The 23743-nt window shown below is 38.0% G+C and overlaps 1 protein-coding gene across 1 annotated transcript in view; it reads left to right on the top strand.

Moving 5' to 3' along the window:
- Positions 1-23743, top strand: part of FRMPD4 (FERM and PDZ domain containing 4) — a 294549-nt gene that overhangs the window by 220599 nt on the left and 50207 nt on the right. The window contains 2 exon segments of the mRNA XM_053971771.1: positions 8472-8632; positions 10723-10825. Of these exon segments, the coding sequence (XP_053827746.1) occupies positions 8472-8632; positions 10723-10825 (264 nt within the window).

Genomic DNA, 23743 nt, shown 5'->3' with positions numbered 1-23743 from the left:
GTTGAGTACCCACTGTTTATCAACTAACCCATATGCTGGTATTGCACCTGTTTTAACACTGCCAGCTGATGCTTGGTTTCCCTGAGAAAGGTTGCACTATGCCCAAGAGGCAATTGGTGGAATGCTGGGACAACATGGTGTCATCAGAAGGGTTAGTTTTGTTCAGGAGCCCTCCACAGTAACTGGAAAGGAAGGAAATGAGTAGATAATTCGGAGCCCTTTCTGTGACCTGCTCATCCATTCAGTTGCTGAAGGAATGAGGAAGATAAAGTTCAAAGGATTAACAAATGGGTTTTGCTTCAGCTGTAATTGCTTATCTCCATATGCTCATAACAGTACTGAGTTCCAAAGAGTTAGGCAGGTACAGAACTGTTAAAGCAGGGGCTTCAGTGTTTCAGCTGTTTGTTCATGCCAAGCCCAGCTCTACCAGGGGGTTACAATGGACACATTAAATCTGCATTCTGTCTTCTTACCCCGTCATCAGGTTACCCACAATTAGTGTTTACAGAGAGTGACATATGATTGTTGGAGCAAGCTTCCAGCATTTCACCAGATTAGATTTTTTAGTTAGTAGCTTTCCTAATCTAATCAGCACCTTAAAAGCAATTTCCATGTTTCTTCTCCTCCCTTGTTCTTTTTATAACATTTCAGTTGGACAAACTGTCCATGTTGAGTTGGAGATGGCAGCTCCTTTTTCTCGCTGGATGGGAAATGCTGGCAGCCCTTAGCACAGGTCTCTGCTGTTTGTTGCAGACTTGGGCCAGGCAGGGCTGACAGATTGCTTTTGATGGGGTTTGTGTGAAATCTCTAAAGCAGGATGAATAGGAGTTGTTTGTTCTATTTTCCAGAGGACACTTTCAGCCCAAATGGATTTATTGTGTATTTGCAGGTTGGGGTTTTTTTCCCCTTTTCTTTGTCTGTACTTGCAACAGGGTTTATTGATGCATGTGCAGAGGATAATGAAAAGCTACATTTCAGATCATCTTTAAGGGCCTTAAAGTAGTTCACTGTCCTAAGCAGAGTAACTCAGAACACTTTAAGAAAAATGCTTTATGACGGGATAAAACCTAGATGTACTCCAAATCCTAACTTTGTAAGAAGTTCCTGCGGTGGAGGAAAGCCAGTAATTCTGATTTCTAGCAGAAGCATCTTGCACAGTTTCCTTCTTGAAGGAGCTGGGCCAGGCAGGTAGCCAAACACCCAGCCCATGCTGCATATGCAAGAGTTGACCTGTAAAAAGGCTCCTTTCAGGAAGGAAATACCAGTGACATTGTGGCATCATAAATCTCTTTTCCAGGAAAAGGCAAGGACCAATTGGTGGTCAAACCAGCCAGTGTTAGCCATTTGCCATTTCTGCTGTCTTGCTCTCTGCCACATTTTGGATTGCCCTGTGTCTGCACAGCTCCAGCCCAGGACTTGCCCTGGAATTTCTTGTGGGAGGCAGTTCATCCATAGTTGAAGTTCATCCATAGTTTCATCCATGCAGTCTTGTACGTATGAGTATTTTGTGAGCTTCCTTTGGCTATGAAAACCTGCTCAAGAATGGGCCCCTGAATCTCTGTTCAATTACAGGATTTGAAACCAAGAGTATTTCTGCTGAACCTGGTGTCACCCAGGTAGGAAAAGTTTGCTGGGACTGAAAGTGAGTGCAGAAGTGCCACTCAGCAGTGTGTAGGAGCATAACTGAGCACAGGAGCATAGGGGTGGGCTGTCCATGTGTACTACCTGCTGCATGTGCATGGCTGCAGTTCAGACTTACTCGTCATTGGCACACCCTTGTTGGCTGTGTATTTTGGGCAGAGAGTCAGACAGAGGCTGGTATCATGCTCAGCTTCCAGGGGAGGCAATTCCACCATTTGGGTGGCCCTTTCTCCACTAATTTTCACTGAGATGTTTCTGTGCAATTTCTGCTATTTGGTATGTGCCTGTAAAGTCCCGTCCCAATACAAAAGACAGGAAATCCAATGTTCATCATGAACAGAGCTTTTGAAATATTTGTGGCTATCCTGAGAGAAGAATAACATTAAAAGACAATTTCTCTAGCAATCTGTAGATACAATACTCAAAGCAAGCAACTGCTAGTTGGCAGTTGGGGCTTGACACTTATTACCATGGTTTTGTGGGATTTAACTACAGAAGTTTTTTTTTTTTCTTCCCAATATATGACATTTCTATATAGAATAAGGCAGCATGCAGAAGTATTCACATTTTGCACATGTAATAATATGAGTCCTAATTGTCATTGTGAATTATATTTTCAGTGTGTTTTCCCAGTGCCTGACTAAAGTTGAGTATAAATCTTTTTAGCCCTCTGAATTTGTATTAATGTAAGTTTTATTCAGTGCAATTTTCGTTCACTTTGCATTGCTTTAGATTGCAGATCATGCCTAACAGTAGAAGAGTGGATTTTAAAAATTTTTTACGTGTCAGATTTCCCTGTATCCAATTTTATCAAAAAAGCTGTCACCAGCTTCTTCTGAAACCAGCAAACTTTTTTCTTTCTAATTACATTTTTACCATATGTTCATCCAGATGGCATATGCCAAACATTTTCTAGGGTGTTATAAAATGACCTGACTTTGCAGGATTTAACTGTTGAAGAAGCTTTAAAAAAAAAAAAAATTGACACTGGGGCAAGAAAAAGTAGTCCTAGAAAGAAAGAAACAAAAACATCTGATAAATAGCCCCAGCTGCATTTTGTGGCTGTGATACTGAATTCTTGGCATATACAACTGCACAAAAACCAGTGAAAATACAGAGAATGTTTTTTTTAAGTGTTAAAAGTTGACTCCTTTTTTAAACATCAAAAATAAAATTTTTGTCTGTTGAATATGTCTAAAAAAATTCTAGAGCTTTGAGAGATTCTCTGGTTTCATGCAAAATGGAGAAAAAAGAGTTTGTCAAGGCACCAGATTCTCTGTAGGAGCAGCAGTTTTACTCAGCAATGTAATAACTACTTGTGCACTTTTTTCTTGAAATATAATTTTCAAGTAAAAGGCAGTTGATGCATGATTTTGACACTTGTGTCCTAGTTCTTAATAATTCTTGGGGGATTTCTTAAAGAAAATAAATTAACTTGGGATATACGGAGAGGTTCCAGGAAGAAAGGAAGGAAGGAAATTATTTTTCATATTTAGCTACTAGTTAAGCTAAATTAACAAAGATCAGTTTTTCATTTTCTGAAGGGTTTACATATTTCTTTGTCTCTATGACAGTTCTCTTTTTACTGTCATTGTTATTTTGGTAGTCTTTCCAGATTATCAAGGAAGAAAATATGGAATACCCTCATGATGTTATCAGTTTCCATAAATCTGTCTCAAGCCATTTTACTTAGTGATAATTCCTGAAGAATAGTGATTGAATGAGAATTAAATCTACTTCTTTGTGTTGCTACAATAGCTTTTCCCACTCCCAGGAAATTTTGTGTGCAGAGCCCAAGACTCTGAGTATCATAGAGTTCACAGAGTATGAAGAGGTAGATTTGGGGCAGGATGGGCAGAGACTCATGGCAGGGGCTCGGATAATTGTAAATGAAAGTTTGTTCAGTGTCCTTAACTTGTATAGATCTTGTTGAAAATCACAACTGCAATCAACAAAACAAATCCTTCACCTCCTCCAAATTAATGAGACAGGACTTTAACAGTGCTCAACAATTTGAAGTGGTTTTGTTATTTCTGAATTAAACCTTTGGTAAGAAGTCCTTATCTCCATCCTCCTTGCCCACTTCCAGTCATCGGTCTGTGAGTGATTTGACATTTCCACAGACTCTTCTTTGTTATTGACTAAGTTTACACCTGCTGTGTCTCAAGTGAAAAAGAGTCTATTTGTAGGTAAATCAAACTGTATAGTAGAAATACTGTAACTATTTAAAAGCTAAGGATTAAACACCTCAAAATTGCAAGCTGGTGTTAACCTGTGAAGTAATTGAAACAAACTGTAATGGGGGAATATGAAATGAGACACCTGAAAGCAACAGGTCTCCACCCTGTCCAAGTATGATGCAACAGCTAATTGATTACAGTTGTTTTGGAGTTTGTGGGTGTGCAGCTGTATTCAACTCATTTTGAGGTATCACTTTTTCTGCTTTCTTTTTGGAAGTCTTTGCAGAATGGAGCTAAAGTTGTTCTGGTACATTTGTTACTTATTTCTAAAGTAATGTTTATCATACCAGGATCGCTGGGTTCATACCATAGTTTTCAGTTTCTTAGAAGAGTTAGAGCTCTAAGCATTTCTCTGTGGAAATGAAAACTCCATTCTTTGTCAAAAAAACTTCTGACATGTCAGGGAATGACATATCAAAATGCAAAGGCTGAAAAAGCATTGTAGTCAGATACTTTTCTTTTAATTACTAGTAAGCATTATTAAATCAAGCTCTCGATTGCAGTCTTTGTTTATATATTTCTTGGATTATTCAGCCTCTAATTTAAATAAGGACAATGCTATTTTCCATTTCCATGGAAAATATTACCAAGTTAATAATTTTGAAGCTAATTATGTGAAGATTCAAAGTGTCAGTCTTAAACCACACCTCTGACTAAGCCATGCATGAATTTGGATATGCAAATGTTAAGTTAGGCTCCTCATAATGTCCTGGGCTTCTGAATTGTGTTTGCAGGTGCTAGCTGCCATGATGCAGCTGATCAGTGCTCCCTAAGGTGTTTTTCTTTCCTAATTTTCTTCCTCCTTTGCTCACTGTAGGCCCCTTTGCGGGTAAGTGTGCACATGAATTTTATGCCACCCTGCAACGTCTCTATTCTGCTTTGTGTGTTGGTGCATGCACACTCAGATGCCTTCTCTCTTATTTCCCCTGCTACCTTCTATATTGACTAGAGCAGTTGCCACAGAGAGTTTTTGAGATTAAGTGCTTATGAATGCACTTCTGCTATGATTTTCCATAGCTGGTAGTTTATCTCTCAGAGGAGTCTGGTATATAAAATATCTGTTCAAGAAATTCTCTAAGAATTATTCTCCTTCATATGGCAGCAGTCTCCCACTACTGACAACATGAGTGCATCAGAGAAGATGGCCTTTTGTGAAGCGGGGACTAATCTCAGCTGTTGAAAATGGGAGGAAATAAGTGTCTCTCTTTGAAAAGGCAATCTAAGGGCAGCTTGAGTTTGGGTACGTGGAAAGAACAGTTCATATTTGAAATCTCAGGCTTTTTCTCCCATTTTTCCCTGAGAAAAGTAAATCTTTAGGTATGATGTAAGAACTGTATCTAAATGTATCTAAATACATTTTTTTAGGGTGTTTGAAGCATATAGCAAGTTTGTAATGTTGCAGTTATTCTAAGATCTTGCACAGTGTAAGGGATGTTCTGGGTAGGGTTCCCCAAAGTGGCTTTTTTGAGTCCAAGCTTATTAGATTCTGGTTTAGAATTCATAGCATAGTTATTCTGCAGAAGTTAATATTTTTCATAGCTCAGATGGAGATCAAATACCTCCAATTAATGCAAAATTCAAATTAGTCTTGAACTGTGTGGTATCACAACTGGCATCTCAGTAATGAACTTACCACAGGAGGAAGAAGGTTTGTCAATGTACCATCACAAAAAGCTTTGAGCATTCATCTAATCTCTTCTGAGATCATATTTATACATCTTGCTACTCTCTTGAAATACACCCCAATGTACTGAATGGCACAAGAATATCTGATGCAGCAAGCTGTGGAAGCGTGAGCTGCAGAGTCTTTTTAGTTGATGTATTTCAAGGTGGATAACCTTAAAAATCAATAGTGTCTGCTGCGCCACTCAGAATCATGATGGACTGCTCCTTGCTGATCCTCTTGCTTAGGCTTTGAATAACTGATGCTGTGCTGCTGCAGATCCTCAGCACCAGCCAAGGCAAGGGCTGGAGCATCCAGAAGCAGGGCTGCTCTTGTAAGCAAATCTCTGTCCGCTCTTAGAATTTGTTATGTGAAGTGCTGCTGTTTGTTGGGGGGTTTTGGGGCTGTTTTGAGGTTTTTCCTTTTTAAAACAGATTGCAAAAGTTCTAGAAGACAAAGTACAATGACAGGAAAGTAGTTTTCAAAGGCTCAAGTAGTATTTTCACATTGCTTGTAAATATGGTATTTTCTCTTTGGGACAGAAGGCACTTTCTGTTTGGGCTTGTAGTGCCCCAGTTACAAAAATGGAAACAGCTATTAGGAAAAAATTATTAAATAGATTATCTTAACTTTGTGGAAAGTTAACTTTTTGGGGCTGTCATCTAAGAGAGGTGAAAAAATACAGTTTTGTCTTCTCTACCAAAACAAAGTTCTCAAGTTGAAATAGATCGTTTTTTAGACCAGTGACACCTCAAAAAGTGTCTCATTAGAAAGAAAAAATGTTTGAATATCTAGAAAAACAAACCATAAATAGAAATTTATGGAGAGGAGATGCCTGGGAGTTCTTGAAGATAGATTTCTTAAAGGGTCTCCATATAATTATCTGGGTTTTCTAACAGTTCATTGGAAAACCAAAATAGAATGTTATCTAAAATAAACTGACAAAAGTTGGAGGAACAGGAGGAGGAGGAGGAAGAGAATGAAGTATCAGGTGCAATGCTCTAGCTAGTAAAAAACAAGTACTTTCTTTGCTGACCCCACCTTGCGTATATATTAAGAGAGCAGAGAGATATTCTCTTGCTCTCTTATTTTTGTAAGTAGCTTCTGCTGCCTCTGATCATATGCATAAAAAGACAGCATGTTACTCTTGGGCAGACTGAATCTAGTCATAGGGATAGAAAGCTTCTTTGAAGAAAAGCCCTAGAAAAATCCAGTAACAGACATAGACTCCCACTGAGGGTTTACTGAGATTTTGCTGCTCTTGTGTGTATCAGTAATGAAGCAGACCATGGAGAGAAAGTAAATTGATGTCATGGCCAAGGTGTATGTGTTGGGGAAAGATCAGAGAAGTTTTTGCTTGTCATTGATGCTGAAAATAGATCTCTGAATGATACCTTTCTCCTTATGGACTGCCAGTTTGGAGTTCTTCAGGGAGTTGTATTCACAGATGGAAAAGGGACAGGTGGTAAGAACAACAATGCTGGTTGCACAGTATGTCCCTTAACTCTCCTGTTATAACATGTTATATGTAAAATTATCAAATACTTGACTTTCATATTGTTAATTACTTATGAAGACACCAACGGATGATACTGCCTAGTGCTGTAGGAATATCTGCCTCTGTGATGTGCATTTCAGAAATCTTAGGCTGGGCACGTGGTTGTTACCTTTTTCAGAGGCTGTGCCCTCTCTGTGGTGGGGTTGGGACTTGGCTTCCTCCATTTGTCTACTGCATTTATTTACCATGAGCTAGAGTCAGTTCAGTGCTCGCAGACTTACAGTCTCGAAAGTAAAAAAAGAGTTAACTCTTGATCAGGCAACTTAAAACAAATATTATCTGAGGTCTGTCAGCTAAATCTCTCTCTGCAATAAGTTGATGCCATGAGCTGAAATCTGTCTTTGTACTGTGCTGACCAGATAGTGCTTGTTGCCTGCAGTGTAGTTTGGTTTCCTGAATCACATGAGTTCAATGAATGGTGTTTGACCACTCGAGTGGTCAGTTTGTCTGTCTGATTGGCACTGGGAATTGGTAGCTGTGATTCAGTGTGGACTCCAGGCATTGGGTGAAAAATGCAAAGTATGTTTTGGTTCTGACTGTGTACAGCATCAGCCACCTTTCAGTGTTTATTAATGTTAATTTAAAATCTTTATGCTTTTAAACTGTTACCTATTTCATGGATATGTGATGTTGGATAGCTTTCATCCTTTCTATTTTCTGCTTGAAAACTCAAGATCTTTCCCTCCAGCCACAAGAATTTTTTTTTCTAGGTACAATAAATAGGCTTTGTCATAACATCTAGAAGAAAGTAAAGTATTTTAGTAATTCCACATAAATATATTTTATTGATATCTTTTTTTGTTTGTTTGTGCCCTGGAACATTTTGATGTGATTTCACAGAGTTTATCCAAATAACAAATATTGAACTTTTATGGGTGCCTTAGGAAAGGAGACAATTCAGCTCAGAAACTTGCTTAACATGTTAGATCCCCAAATTAAAATGTGTGTCCTCTTTTTAAAAAGGCTGGCAGACTCTAATTGTTGTATTTTATGTTATGAGTAGGCCACTACTATTATTTTTCCCTTCCAAAAATTGAAGGATGAAAAATTCAAGCACAGATGACAAAGGCTTTATTATCAGGTTGTTTTTCTTTCATATATGGGATATGATTAAATGTGTGCTGTCAAAAAGAGGCCTCTTTAAAGCCTGATACTATTGATTACTATTCGAGACCTGCCAGCAGCATTATTACTTAATGCATAAGAAAATCTAATAGAAAATTATTAAGTTGGTGTTTTAGTTCCTCTAGTGAGAACGTTTCAGATATTCATCTCATATCGTTGCACAAATTGCTTGGCTCAAGTAGATGCCACAAAATCATGTTTTAATGATTTTTTTCCTTTTTCCATCTTTTATTTTTTTTCACAGTCACATGACACAATCAGCCACATTTGAAGACCCTCGAATAGAGAGCTGCCAAATAACCCCTCCAGCCCCTCGGAAAGTGGAAATGAGGAGGGATCCTGTGCTAGGATTTGGGTTTGTGGCTGGTAGTGAAAAGCCAGTTGTTGTACGCTCAGTAACACCAGGTATGTTTTCCCCACCTGACCCCAGAAGAAAACTTTGATTTAGCCTACTAAGATGAAATGCAGCTACAAATTTGAGAACTGTTGAAATATTCAGGCAGGCAAAGTAATCACAAATACTAGATATGATTTTTAGCCTTGTCTTACCCAGTGGTTTCCTTTCTCATGCTCATTTTTGAACATTACATAAATGTATTGACAAAAAAAACAGTTTGGGGTTATTGCTTAGAGCCATTACTATTATTTGCCTGAAAAAAGTTAACCCATTTCATTCAAGGAAAGAAAGTCTTCTCCCTGGTATCTTTACATTGCTTTGCTGTCACCTTCATTACCATTGAATCAGCGTTTTCAAGAGGTATGTTGAGTTCTGAGATAAAATCTTGCATATTTTTCATTCTCACCATCATCTTCTCAAAGAAAGGTAGGTTTCTAAAAACAATATATCTTTCTGAAAAAGAGGATGCTATTGCTGGCTTTTGTTTTCTTTAATGAAGGCATCTGTACAACTATATGGTTAAAAGCTGGGTCAAAAGATATCCCTAAACATCTTACCTGTAGTGAAAATTAGCGAGGTTTTTGATCTTTTTGAAGTTATAAGAGACCAGACCTGGGATAACCCATTTCCCAAATAGCAGGCTCCTGCTCTCTATGCTCAAAAGTTCAGTTATGTAAAATTGCAGCCAAGGGCAGCGATTTGACTTTGCTCTTGTTCGATATGTTCTCCAGAACCCCCACAGAGAGCAGAGGAGAGGCAAAATCGACTTTATGAAGTTCTGATGTCATTTACCAACGTGTGTGCATTGATTATGTTTGTATTGCTTTCACATGAAGTGAGCAGTGTAACTAATATTTGAACCAGATCCAGATAGCTCATTTCTCTCAACTTGGCATTATTAATATAGTTTTATGTTAAAATTTGGAAAATGTGTTTACTATGTTCTGTTCCAAGTAAATAGGAGCTCAGGACAACATTCTCCTACATGGATTTGTATCCATTTATGTGGGATATGGAAGTGAAGTAAAGTTTTCAAAGCAAACAGAGGAAAAGATCAGCATTAGCTCAGTTGTTGAATGAATTAGTTTTGGTGCTGAAACATTTTCTTTTAAGACTTTATCCTCATAGTGGTAACATTATTTGTTCTTTAATGTATCATCATTGCAGACTGTAAAGACAAAGACTACAGAGGATATATCTTTACACTAGGAACTGTGATGTCACATCATCTTCTGGGCATGTAATTGTGCTGAGAAACAAAGTAATATGTGCATTTTATAAAATACAATGCACTCAATGTGCATTTCAGCAGTGCCAGAATCCAAACCACACAGACATATACATGACTGATTGTCTATTCAGACTAATGCTAAATATTCATGTCTAACTGCAAGTAGCAATGCTTTTGGATGTACTCATGTTCATCAAATGGTAGGAATCCAGCAGAAAAGAGATTCAAGCAGCTGGGGTATAAAAACTTTCTGTCTCCAATTGAAGAAAACAGGTTTGTTTTGCCTAGAGCAGAATAGTCATAGAAGAGACCTGTGAATGACATTCAAATGTGTAAGTGATGTTTCATAGGAGAGAGGAATAAGATGTTCTCTGGTGTTACTTTGCCTGGGACAGGAAACAATGTATTGCAACCAGGAAGATCTGGTATATTTACCATGGGAAAAGACTTCCTGTTCTTAACTGTGGTTAAACAGGATCATTTGTTCACAAGAAAAGAAATCCTTCTCAGGGTGGTCTTACAAAATATCAGACAAACACTGATCAAGAATGATTAAAATATGGTTGATCACACCTTAAAGGGTGCATTAGTCCACGACTTATGGGTCCTTTTGGCCCTTCAGAAAACTGAGCCCTTTGTTTAGGTGGTTAGATACAGGTTTAGAACTTGAGGAACTTCCGTAGAAGCTGCTAAACCACTAGCTTGCAAGATTTTTCTGGTGAGGGAGTACTGGTAACATCAGAAATAGTTAAAGAAATAGCTAATGAAAAAACACACCTGTAGTATATGAACAACAACAGTGTCTGTGTGTTTACAGTGGTCCGCTAACCTGTGCTCTTTTTTTTTTCTTTCTTCATTTGTCTGTAGGCGGCCCCTCTGAAGGAAAGCTTATACCAGGGGATCAGATCATAATGATTAATGATGAGCCAGTCAGCACTGCTCCAAGGGAGAGAGTCATCGACCTTGTCAGGTAGTTGATGTCCTGTCACTTAAACTACAAACCCAGTGACTTATTGCCTTGTGCAGTCATTCAGTAGTACAGCAAGTCTTGCCTTCTCATGGGTGAGAAAAGAGAAAATAATTTTGCTTTAGTTATAATGAAGAATGATGAATTATTTTTGTATTGAAATGAAGTGTCCTCTTAAAATATCATTTGAGTAGCTGAAAAAGTATAAAAACATCCAGGAGTAGCTCCAAAGTACTTGGGTATCAAAAGAGGAATAGTATTCTCCTGGTATTTATTTTTGGTATGGATTATTGAAAAGATGATTCCTGAAGCATGGAAGCTCCACTCACTGTTGCATTACTGTTCATTTTTCACATGAAGAAAGTTAAGTCAGGTTTTTCTTATCTGAAGAATAAAGAAAATGTGGTAGGGTGATTTTTGAGAGTGAATGAATGCATATAAATATGCAGAGAAGCTCAAAAAGTGTTTAGGTGGAATGCAGGTAGGTGAAAGAAGCAGGCAGGAAAGACAGAAGAAGGCAGAAAACCAGACAAAAAAAGTGGCTGGAAAGAAGAAATGTCAGTATTTGTAATGGGATGTAGAAGGAAAGGAAGAACAGTGACTGACAAAAGCTAAGGATATAGAAAAAGATGTATTGCAATTCATATAATAAATTTTGCTTTTAGAGTAACAAGAAATGTTAGTGCATTGCACAGAAAAATGGCAAGGAAGTAAAAAAATAAACTTAAGAATTAATAATTTAAATTCCAGTAGCCTGGTTGCTGTACACCAGTTTTTGTTTCTGTATTCTCCTTCCCATTGGTGTAAACTCTGAATTGGTGGGTCTTGTTGATTCCTGAGAGATGCTCAGGTTTTAATGGTACAGGTACCTCTACTCAAAACTTACAGCTATCAGTGGTTTCACTGTTTCCTGTGTAATTTTGAAAAGTCACATTTGTTTACAGAAATTTGGCCAGGAAGTGCCACAGCTGTACTCCTGCTGTACAACACAGTTGTACTCCTCTTGTAGCTGCTCATTTGCTGGGGATTTAGCTGAAAGAAAACTTCCAAAGATGGTGCAGAAATGGTATAAAAATGCCAGCAATGCTGACAGCCTTCATCTGTGTTAGGTGGGATTAAACAAAATATATTTTCAGATTTTTTTCAAAAAAGTGTTAACCTGCAAGTCAACTAACAAAAAAAATTTGCTATGAGCTTCTTGTGATGAGTAGACTCCATAAACTGAAAGAACTGTCCTGCTTCTAATAAAGTTCTGTCTTGTGCTCTGTGTTGACTACTAGTATAAGCCTCAAAAATGGGTCTTATTTTTGAGGTCTTTGTTTCTCAATAAAGCGATAATAATGTCTTCTTCATTCTTTCCCTGATTCTTTGATATTAAGCAAAGTTCTCTATCTCATTTTCTGCTTCTAGCAGTATGTAGTAATAACAGCAAAGAAAATAGACTGATTAGAACTGAGACAAACTGAATTTATTGTATAGTTGATTCTCTGTCTGCCTTCAAATGAGAAACTCAATTAGAATGTCACCCTTCCCAATTACATTGACTACATAAGTTATGTCAAATTAAGTGTTTCATTCCAAGGAAAGCTTTAGGTGATGTTTTTCTTACACTGTATTTCTAGCTCTGCTCTCAAAACCTGTCTGCTGTTGGGATTTTAACAGAGACTCATTCTTTGATGAAATTTGGAGTGAAATATATTGGGGTTGTATGTTACAGCATTTGAAAATAAGAGCTTTCTTTTCATGCCAGTGGGCATGCCTGGAATGATTAGACACTGTCAATGTGCAGTCCTGACACCACAGCATAAGCAATTTTTTACGTCAATGAAATAGTGAATCTCTTCTGTATGATTGAAGGTTTTCATATGGATTAGATACATCTGCAACTTTTCAATGCATCTGCATTTTTAAATGTGTGTGGGAGAAGTTCTGAATCTTGTTTTCGGGCAGGTAGCAGCATCTCAGTGGTCAGCAGTGAGGTTTTAAATGTATAGGTTACGCACTGGGCGTAATCACAAAATCAGAGAAGAACTGAGAGGAGATTTCTGGAGGTCGTCCAGTCTAACCTCTTGCTCTGGGCCAGGTAGTGTCAAAGTTAGATGTGGCTGCTCAACACTTGCCTAATCAAGTCTTTAATATCTCCAAATATGGCAACTTTACAACCACACTGCGTAGGTGCTTCAGCTCTTAACCAATGACCTTTCAAAAAGACATGAGCCAACTTCTTTATCAGCCTTAGATGCATCCCATCTAGGCCCATGGACTTGTGAGTGTCACTCTTACCTAAGCAATCCCTAATTCAGCCTTTGTCTGCTTCTGTTCCCTAAACTCTGTTACTGAGCTCAGGGACCAGGGTGGCAGACCTTGCCACTAAAGGCCAAAGCCAAGAAAGCATCGAACATCTGAGCTTGTTCAGTATCCTTCATCAGGTTACCCACTCAGTTTAGCAGTAAGTTTGTATTTCCCTTGCCTTTCACTGCTGTTTTAGTTGTAGAGACCCTTCTTATTATCCTTCATCTATCCTGGATAAGTTTCAGTGCCATCCCTGCCTGGCCAGGTACAGCTTCTCTGTTTCTCCTGGGTAACCTGTCTCCATTTCCATCTCTGATCTCTTTCCATTTTGCACTGGGTCTTGTTCAGGCTTTCCCCGTGGAACCACACTGGTGTCCTGCTTTGCGTGCCTACTTCCTTGCAGATTGGAATAGACCATTCTGGCCTCTACTGAGCTCTGGCCTTTCAGAGCTGCATCCCAAAATACCCTGCTTGCCAGTACCCTGAACAAGCTGCACTCTGATTTTAGACTGGACTCCTCTTCCTCTTTTTCTTCAGGATCTTAAACTGTACTATCTTGTGGTCACGCAACACATTAATGAGAAATTGATATTCCAACTATTTTTTTTTCCTGTGGTCTCTTGTTGATTTGGTATAACAAGGTATATTTTATATTCATGTGAAATTCAGTGGCTATTTTTATGCAGCTTTCCCTCAAAGCTTTTTGTAAAGTCAACAAACAATTTGTCATTATAACTGCAGAGAGTGTGGAAAAAATTAATCTACTTTCAAAATACTGACATAAAGATCATAACATGTTAAATAGAAAAAAACACAAATTGTATAAGAAAAGAAAAATGCAGATTTCACAACCAGGTGAGCATTAAACTTCATCAGGATTAGGAAAGACCAAAACTTCCAAGCAAATTATACATAAATTTTAGATGTTAAGTCAACCTTGACTGTTAAACTGAGTTTTTAATGAAACACAACATTTAATTGTTTTCCAAGAAAAAATTGTCATAACATTAACTTATGAAAAAAATTATGAGCTTGAAGGAAAAGAAAATGGAAAAGGCAATTTCTGCTTTCTTAAAAAAGTCTATCTATCTTAAAAAAAAAAAAAATTCAAAGCATCCACCAAAAAGGATAACTGAAAAATGTCAATTAAATCTTTTTTGTTAGGAAAAAACATATCCCTAACCAATAAATTAGCTTTATTTCTAAATTTCCCACAAAATAAAGTAATTTTTTTTAGATAATTTTATTTTCTTCAGCCCTTTTCCTATCAGCTCCAAATTCATTGTTTAACTGTTACTCCTACAGGATTAGAAACAGATAGACTGTTTTTTCAAGAAATTCCCTTTTTTATAATGGTTTTACTACAGGAAAATTCAAGAATTTAAATGCAATGCATATTGTAGAAATTTTCCTATTGGCTTTTTATTGCATTGTAATATTTTAATTATGTGTGGGCTTTTTAAACCTTCATTACTGAAAATAATCTTCCTTAAGTCAAAAACTGTTACAGCCACTTCTGCTGATGCCAGGGGATACTGAGCAGGAACCTGGTGAGAGATTTTGGTTTGTTTTTTAAGAACTGAGGGACACTCTTGTATCCTAGGAAGTCTCAGGTCTGGAGATTATCAGGGACATTCATTATAAATATCCCCTGTAGGTCATTCTGATCCACTGAATTCTTTTGGCTCTGCTTTACTGGCAACACTTAATTAGTGTTCAAGTCATCCTTTGAAAGCCAGGGTGGCAGAGATATGAATCAAGTATGGTTTGCAGACAAATCCATTTGGACTCATTATTTCTGGGTGCCGTTCAATGGCTTTTGTACCATATTATGCTCTCCTGAGCTATTTCCAGCACAAACTCAGAAGTCATGTTTATGGTTTACCTTGCAAAGAGAGGTCAGTTTTATGAAAGTCACTTGAGGCTGTGGTCAAGATGAATTCCGTTCAAGACAGACAGTTACAGAACTTTAAAAAAGAAGAAGAAACAAGATCACTTTTCTAGATGTAAGCTTCAAGTCAAGGCAAGTAGCAAGCGAACAGAATACAAAGAATGTATCTGAAGTGCAGCCAGTTCAAAATTTATCAGGAGCTATTTATGTTGGGTTTATTTTGCTGCTGATACAGATTCTGTGAAAACTTTTCACACATAACAATAAGTACTTTGAGATAACATTAAAGTCATGGCACAATGGAGCAATTTTTTCCTTATATGAAGGGGAGCAACTGACATATTAGAAGGTATATTAATATACGGTATCAGTTAATTGGTTGCTCAGAAGTTCATGTATCTCATTATCATTGGTTAATGTTACATTTGTATCTGTTTAAGAATCAGCTTAACCAACCCTTTTTTTGAAACAAAGAAAAACATCTAACAAGTAATTTGCCTTATTAGCTCTTCATAGGCAAATCCTATAACATGAATGACTTGTTTTTCTTAGATTACATCAAGTAGGCATTAGTCTACAAGGATCCCAACTTATGTAAACTGTCTTTTTATTTAGTAAGGTATTTTACTGAAATTTTAAGTGACACACAAGTGTACTCCTTACTCCATAAGCCACACAGTGAGTAGTGGCATGGTAGTGGTACTTTGTTCACACTTTAATTAAAATAGTTATCCAGGCAGCCATGCAGGAGAAATTGGCATCTGAAGAGGGTAATCCATCTGAAATACTTGTTTTGGAAAAACTAGCCTGTTGCAGAAAGCTTTATTATACATTGACTAAAGAAGAAGAACAGAAAAGTATTTTTAAATAGAAACCTGACTTCTAGGTTGCTAAATTAGGCTAGATTAGTCCATTCCTTGCAACTGTAACAGCAGTAAATGAGTATGTGATATTCTCTGGAATTCCACTAAAAGACTAAAATTGCAAAGCAAGAAGTGAAAATAGTGAAATTCATTAAGAGCTTTTATTTCTTGTTGGCTCTATTTTCTATTTAAGAGAAATGACTCAAAAACCTCTCTGAAATAACTCTTCCTTTGGCAAGTTAATGTCACAGCAAGTTTTCATCAAGAGGATCTAGAGGATTCTTTCAATTCTGCAGTAGAATTTAGATTTTAATTGTGTATTGCCATAAGACTGCAGAGAAGGAACCCTCCAGGATTTTAGGCTGCATGTTGCATTTTAAGTGCTAACATGAATTTAATCAATACTGACCTTCCTCACCATCACTGTGAAATGAATGAGGATTCTGTCACTCCTATTTGACTCTGTGTATATCAGGGAACCACTTTTCCTACTCTGTATCCTCAGAGCTAAATGCAAGCGTAAAAGGGAGCTCAGTGACAGGGCCTGTCACCATCGTCATCTCACAGCAGCTGAAAATGCCACTTTTCAAATGTTTCTGGATGTAGTTGAGACAGTTTTTTATACTGCATAAAGTTATTTTGGTGGACTTAATATTAAAGATATACTTTCTTCATCAGCATCATAGAGGAAAAAATCAAGCATATTAAGCTATTAGCTGTGATACTGCTTAGCAACCATGAACTTTGAAAACTGCTCTTTCTGAAAAGCCAGTCATGCAGACATTTTAATTTGAAGGTACTCCATTATACTCCCAGTTCAGTATATAAATCCGGAGGCTGTACCCACTTTGTGTCAGGCCCTGATTGATGAATTGCTAGTGTTTTACGTTTTAAACACGTAATGGTGAGCAAAGGAACAAAATGTTGAACCAAGCGATCTGTAAGAGTTTTACAAGTGCCATCAATGGAGATAAGCTTTCTGCCAGGGCATTTAATTAGCTACATCTGATCAGCTAGCCCATGCACGGAGCTCACAGTCAGGATATTAGAAGTCAGTTCTGCGCCTGGCTCTCGGTGGCCACGGGATGGAGGTTGGCCGGCTCGCTGTCCCGCTTGTGGCCGCAGGGCAGACGCGCGCGTGGCCGCTCCCGAGTCTCTGCTGAGACTTTCGCGGGTGGCGGTGATTGCTGCAGTGTGGGTGGCACAGCAGAGGCACAGGGCACGAGGAAATCGAGGCAAAGGAATAATCTCCAAATATTTTGAGACATATTCTGAATCTCCAAATATTTAATCTCAAAGTGGGGCAAAGCAAATGACAAATCTGAACATGAAGGGACTACTTTTAAAGGATAGAGGGAACACGGGGAGGACACAACCTTTGACCAATAGGAGGGCATTAGGGGAGGGGTGCAGGGTAAGGGCTCCCCAATAGAAGACAACACGGGGAGGGAGCAAGCCCCACAACCCAATTCTGCCTTGAGGAAGGGATGAAAGACAGGGAAGACTCCAGAACCAAAGGAGTGTGCTATCTTTGACAGACAGGGGTGAGACAAGGGAACAAGGGAGGTATACAGGTGAATTGACATGTGGATTGATGTACATTTTGGCAGGGAAAACTGTGGTAAACAACTCAGGACTGAACCATTAGGGAAGCCAAATGGGGTACAGAGACTGAACCACTACAAACTTCTAACAAGGAATATTAAAACCTACTACAGAAGAGCAAACTCTAAAATAACAGACTACCACACAGTTCCTCTCTGTCTTGAGGTTGTTGTTAGATATGTATCTTCTATCTTTTGAGGTGTTTCTGCAATGTAATACAGAGATAACTGGATCATACTTCAAATTAGCTCTGAATCTGTGAGAGCACACGTTTAATATTATCTCATTTATCTTCTTTTCTTGGCTGTTGTCTTCTTGTTCTTGAACTAATACATTGAAGGCTAATTCAGGTTCCTCCAGATTTTAATTACTAATCTGCAATAACATTTCAGAAATGCCCACCCACCCTTTCAAAGGCCTGTAAATGCTGAAAGCTGTACAGAGATATTACTTGTTATTGTTAAAATCAATGCCAACTATGGAGGTTGTTCTCTTTTAAATCCATCGTATCTCTCAAAGCATGCAATGTCATATTCTTGCTTATTCTTAGCAGAAAGTTGACTGACATGGTTTAGAAAGGTTTGGCCTTGATAGTTCAGATGTTCTGAATGCTGAGATCTTAATTTGTTGTATAAACTTAATTTTCTTTTTTTGTTAACCAAGCTGAATGGCCCTCAGAGTTAGCAAGTGTAGGCCCTTTTTTGAAATTTCAAGGCTTGATGTGTCATCTGTTTGAAATGTTGTGTCATCATCTCACTCTGTTCTCTAGAAAAAGGAGTCAGCCGTGATGAATTTCAGGTCAGCTGTTCCTTAACAAGTTGCTTTATGGAATGCGAGGGTATGAATGGAGATGTGCAACAGCTGTGCCCAAAACACAAGTAGCTGTACTGATTGGTTCTTCAGATGTGAACCAGCAAATGTTGCTCTCATTAGCTTGTTCTGACAAGCTTATTGCTTCTCATCCAACTAAACAAAAGTGTTGGCTTGTCCAAATGGAAGATTTGCTCTAAAGCCAGATGGACTGATGTGAATGTTTCAGAGTAATTGTTTCCATGTAAAGTCATTCAAATGAACACCCAGCTTTGAGTTTATTATGAATTAATGCTTCCATGTGATGAATTACCTTTATATTGCATGCTCTGCAATAGATGTTTATCCTTCTTTGTCCTGTTTATGCAAGCCCCATGCACCAAAGGATTATATCTTCTTGTAATATGTATTAGGAGGTAGCTAAAAATCTCCTGTCCTGTGGGGGGGGAAGGGAGGGTTGGAGAGTAGGTGTCAAACTACCACAATTGCAAGGTTTCTCTTTTCCAGCTGCATTATATGTCTCTTTTGAAATGACATTTCCAAATCCTCAAAGACAATGTTGGGCAAGCCAGCCCTTTACATTGTGCTGTTTGTACTTGAATGTTCTGTGGATGCCTTGAAGACATTACAACAGGACAGCTACACTTACATAGATGTATTCACCATGAAATTTAATCAACAGAAAGTAGAAGTCAAGGAGAAACACAAGCCAGAGACAGTTTTGGGAGCTGTTTGGGAAACACTAGACTCTGCAGAACAGTTTCTGGGACTGGGGAAGCAGTATAGGCTGACAGGAGAGGATTGTGCCATGCACCTGGGGCTGCCAGCGTGGAGTGGCTGTGAAGTAGGAAGATGACAGAGATGCCTTCACCACTGCATGCACAGAACTCACAAAGTAACTCTGTCCTTACAGAAGTGTCTGTTTGTCCTCACTGGGAATTTCACAACTCCCTTATCCTGCCAGTCAGTTGCTGACTAATTCAGCACGTACACATCAGCTAATGAAGCTATTGTAAGGGGCAAAACATAGCCATTTCTCAGAAGACATGATGGTTGTGGGCCTGTGACGCTTTGGGAAGGCTTTTCCCAGTGGTGGCATCAGCATTCCCTTTTATCCTAAGCCAGTGCTGGCTGTATGAATCACAGAAATTGACTGGTTTTCATCTGCTGCCTAAATAGCTTCAGGATGACAGAGAAGTAGTTGTTTAAAACACTGAAATGTAGATTGCATTGTCAATAAAGTGGCTTGTAGTTTCTCTGAATTACACCAAAATGCTGTATTTTGATAGAAAGATGGCAAAGGTGATGTCAAGAGCTGAGAGGAAAACATGATATTTTTTATGTTTTTGTAAGTTGAGCCTTGGAGACTTCTGTCAGCTACAGGTATGTAGTATGAGGGAAAGGCATTTACATTGCCTCTTTATAAGGAATGCTGTTTTGAAGGTGGCAGTTTTACATGCATCAGTGTTCATAGGAGATAAAAGGCAATTTAAATTGTTGAGAGAGAAGGGTGAAAGGACTGTGACCAATTTGCAATGTCTTGTATATTTCCACTAATTTGAAGTATTTTTAGTCTTTAGTTTTCAGACTTTTCCCCCTGTCGAGGTGGAAGCAGCACTCCCTGGGGTGGGAAGGACATAAGGAGAGTGACTGTAAATGAGTAAAACCCTACTCAGAGAAAAATGTCATGGAAAGGTGTTGGTACTCCATGATCCATTGCTATAACAGTGTAATTTTAATGAATTATGTCATGGAAGCTGACTCAGGAGTCCCTGAAGATGACAACATCTTTCTCTAGCTCTGTGGCATGCTTATGCTGTGTCTTCCTGATTCTCAGAGTTAGTTTTTACTTTCACAATTCTATTTATTTTCCAGATGACATTTAGTCTATAAAGCAAAATAAAATGAAGAATGGTGCTTTCTGAAGTTGTGTGTGTCTGTAAGGTGACTGTCCCTCAGAACATTAGGGTCCATTTTCAGTGGCTACCTCTACACTTCCATTTCATATTCCTTCTCTCATGGCAATGTTGCCTTTCAATCTGCCAAAAACATGTTAGGGATGTCAGTGCTTGAAACCTATAACCTGTAGTTTGTCTGAAGAGTTGGAAAAGCACAAAAAATCGGAGAAATTAGAAAGTACCTAAGTGAATACTTAATAGTTAAACTAGATTGAAAGGGGCAAAGAGACAAAAACAGGCTTGACGTTGTACCAGGGGAGGTTGAGATTCAACATAAGAATAATGTTCTTCACCCAGAGAGTGGCTGGGCACTGGAACAGGCTCCCCAGGGAAATGGCCACAGCACTGGCCCTGACTGAGTTCAAGAAGCGTTAGGACAACACTTGCAGACTCGGGATGTTACTCATGGGTTGGTCCTGTGCACGGCCAGGAGCTGGACTTCAGTGGTCCTTGTGGATCACTTCCAACTAAGGCAATTCTATGTTTTTATGATTCTCTGAATCCTAGTCTGATAAAACTCTCTGTGACTTCTTTTTGATTGAGAGATGTCTAGATTTGTTTTGTAAAATAATTGGATCTGGCTCTCAGAGCAATTGACTTTGATTTTTTTTTTTCTGACTTCTTTTCTTTGTGTGTTTGCAAGGCCTGATTTTTGGGGTTTTTTGAAGCTTTTTAAAAAATCTGATCAAAAGGCTTAAGACTATCACTAGTAAGTCCTTTCTCTTTCCTGTTTCCCTCCAATAAGAATAATTTTGTGATTCACAGTCTCTCTTAGCAGTTGATAGATTAATGTAGTTGGAATAGAAACGTTGTGGGGACTTCTGTGTTGGTTGATGTAGTAGAAAAGTTTGAATGCAGAATTAGATCATATAATTTAGCGGTAGTGCAGCCAACAAGGACTTCCAAAATTGCCAAGACATTCAGTACCTACTTCTAAGTCTACCTGATACGCCCAATCAGGAGGTTAGTTAAAAGGGGACGAGAACAGTTTTACATATTCTGACTCATTGGTCCCCAAAGTGAGATTCTTCAGTTAAATATTACCACTGATTGGGATGACTGGGTCACAGTGGGACATCAAAGGAGAAAAACAGTTTCTCATTAATCTGAGACAAAAAGTAGTAGAAGCTTGTAGAAAATAAATACAGCTAAAAATAAATTAAATTTAAAAACATTGAATGCTTCAAAAGGCAGCTTAATGTGATAGATTTCTCTGGGATTTATTAGTCAGCTTTCCTTGATTTCTGATGTGACAGTTGATCATCTGTAATTTGTTACAGGCAACACATGACAAGCAGTGTAAGAAAAGTATTTTAGCTACTACTTTAGCTTTTTTAGCCTTTTTTTCCCATAGACATCATTTTCTGTTTGAATTTTTGCTTGACTTTTAACAACTAAATCTTCACAAACCTCCTGAAAGCATCAATAGGAAGAGGAGAAAGACAAATTATGTATTTCAAAGCAGGTGACTTCCAAAAGACGTTGGTATTAGTCTTGCTTTGGCTTTGTTTGAGAAATAAAGAAGCTGGTTCTGAGAAACCAAGAAGTTAGAATATCTAACTAGAGACTGCAAATACCAAAGGAGAGACTGCAGAGATAAAACCAGATTGCCATCAGTCTACATTTCCCCAAAGGCATATTTCTTACATATTATGTGCTGAAATGTTAATTGTTCTTTTAGCTCCTATTCCTCCTCATGCAGACTAAAGCTTCATATATTTTACTTACTGCACAAGGGAAAATCCCTGCAGTCCATTGTCTATATTGTTAAATAAAGTAATTCAGTTTGATTTGAGGTTTAGTTAAAACCACATTTGTTCAGCTTATGAATCAAACAAGACTCCAGGAGAGGCAAAGGTCTTGTCATCTTGTATCATGGAACTTACCCATTTTATGATCACTTCGGCTTTTCAGCAGGACTGTTACTCAGAAAGCACTGTGCGAAAAAGGCAGTTCTTTTGTAGAAGAAACTGGTTGCTACAGCAGTTGAAAATCCTTTAGGTCATCTGTATTTCATAAAAACCATAGGAATCATGAGGTTTAGTCATTACACTGAAATCTTCATTCCATACTTCATCTTTTCTGCTCAATATTATTTTCTGTGTGTCATTAAAGTGTGCCAGAGTCTTAAAAGGAAAATACCGTCTGCCTGAGTTTATCAAGAGAAATAGCAAAAACTCTCCATGTTGGAAGACAGCAAAAAATTAAAACAATTAATTGAGTTCGTAATCCATATTCTTTTTAATTTTTATCTTGTGTCATTCTCCTTACTGCTCAACTTTACATGGAAATTACACTTTTGTGACCAGAAATACCCTTTTGTTCTGCATTTCATCTGACATTCTATTTGTGTTCAAAGTCTTTAATTAAATATTAGGACAACTGCGTTAGTAAAGATACTGCTTCCTTTTCCCCTTAAAAAGTATTGAATCAATTTCTTAGTGTTCTACACCAATTACAGTCATGTTGCAGTGTCCAGCAGATGGCTTGAGTTCATCAATAATTCATTGAAACTGCCATGGGTTTAAGGAAGGAGCTGTACCACACTGACATATGAGAGAGGAAGAAAATTCAGCACACAATTTAACTACGATGTTTTTTTGGAGAAAGAGGAAATTGCATAATTTATGCTCCCAGATATATAGACTGAGGATACAGTTTGCTAATGTAAGACTTAGGATTGTTTATTGGACAAATAACACACCATAAGTATGCAGTATATATTCTACATTTGTATGCAGGCATTTGCACATGTTGTATGTGTGTGTGAAGAGAGAGGAATATGATTTATAAAGCTCTATCATAATGGATTTGGGATTTATGCGTTACTTAGAAACAAGATCCTGAGGTTCTGCAGCTCATGTTACCCAAAATCTTGTCTTGACATTTTACATGGTTTGTCATGATCATTTTGCATGGTTTGTACGGCCAAGCTGTTATAAGGTGAGTTGCTTAGACAGTTTTAAAATATTTCTTTGAAACATTTCCTTTATCTCTACCTAAAAGTGATAAATAAAAGGTACAAATTCTACCATGCCATTGTGATTCTCTCTAGTAGAAAAAAAATCATGTTTCATTTCTTTTTTACAAGAAAAACACACGTTAAAATGGGGAAAGATGTGGACAGAGGGGATTTTATAACACCTATCATTTTATGAGTATTACTAGTTTTATGGGGTTCATAGGATATACAGGTTACCTATGGGGGGAGAGAGAGAGAGAGAGAGAGAGATACTGCATACATTTTGCCAAAGATACACAATACACTTAAATTGATCCCTCTGGAGATTGTCTCACCTACAGAAGAAGCCGTCATCGTGAGAATTTTGTAAGTAAGGCAGCAACAGCTGGAACTCCATTTCCTGTGAGATGCTGAGGAGTTCAGGAGGGCAGAGTTGGAGGTCATGGCAAAGCTGGTACTTAAGGATGATAAAATAAGCACATCATAGAGCAGTTTGTATTGGAAGGGACCTTAAAGATCATCTACTTCCAACCTCCCTGC

The sequence above is a fragment of the Vidua macroura genome, chromosome 2 (genome assembly GCF_024509145.1).
Source record: "Vidua macroura isolate BioBank_ID:100142 chromosome 2, ASM2450914v1, whole genome shotgun sequence".
NCBI lineage: Eukaryota > Metazoa > Chordata > Aves > Passeriformes > Viduidae > Vidua > Vidua macroura.
Note: the sequence above shows the minus strand (reverse complement) of the source record. Positions and strands in the feature narration are given on the sequence as shown.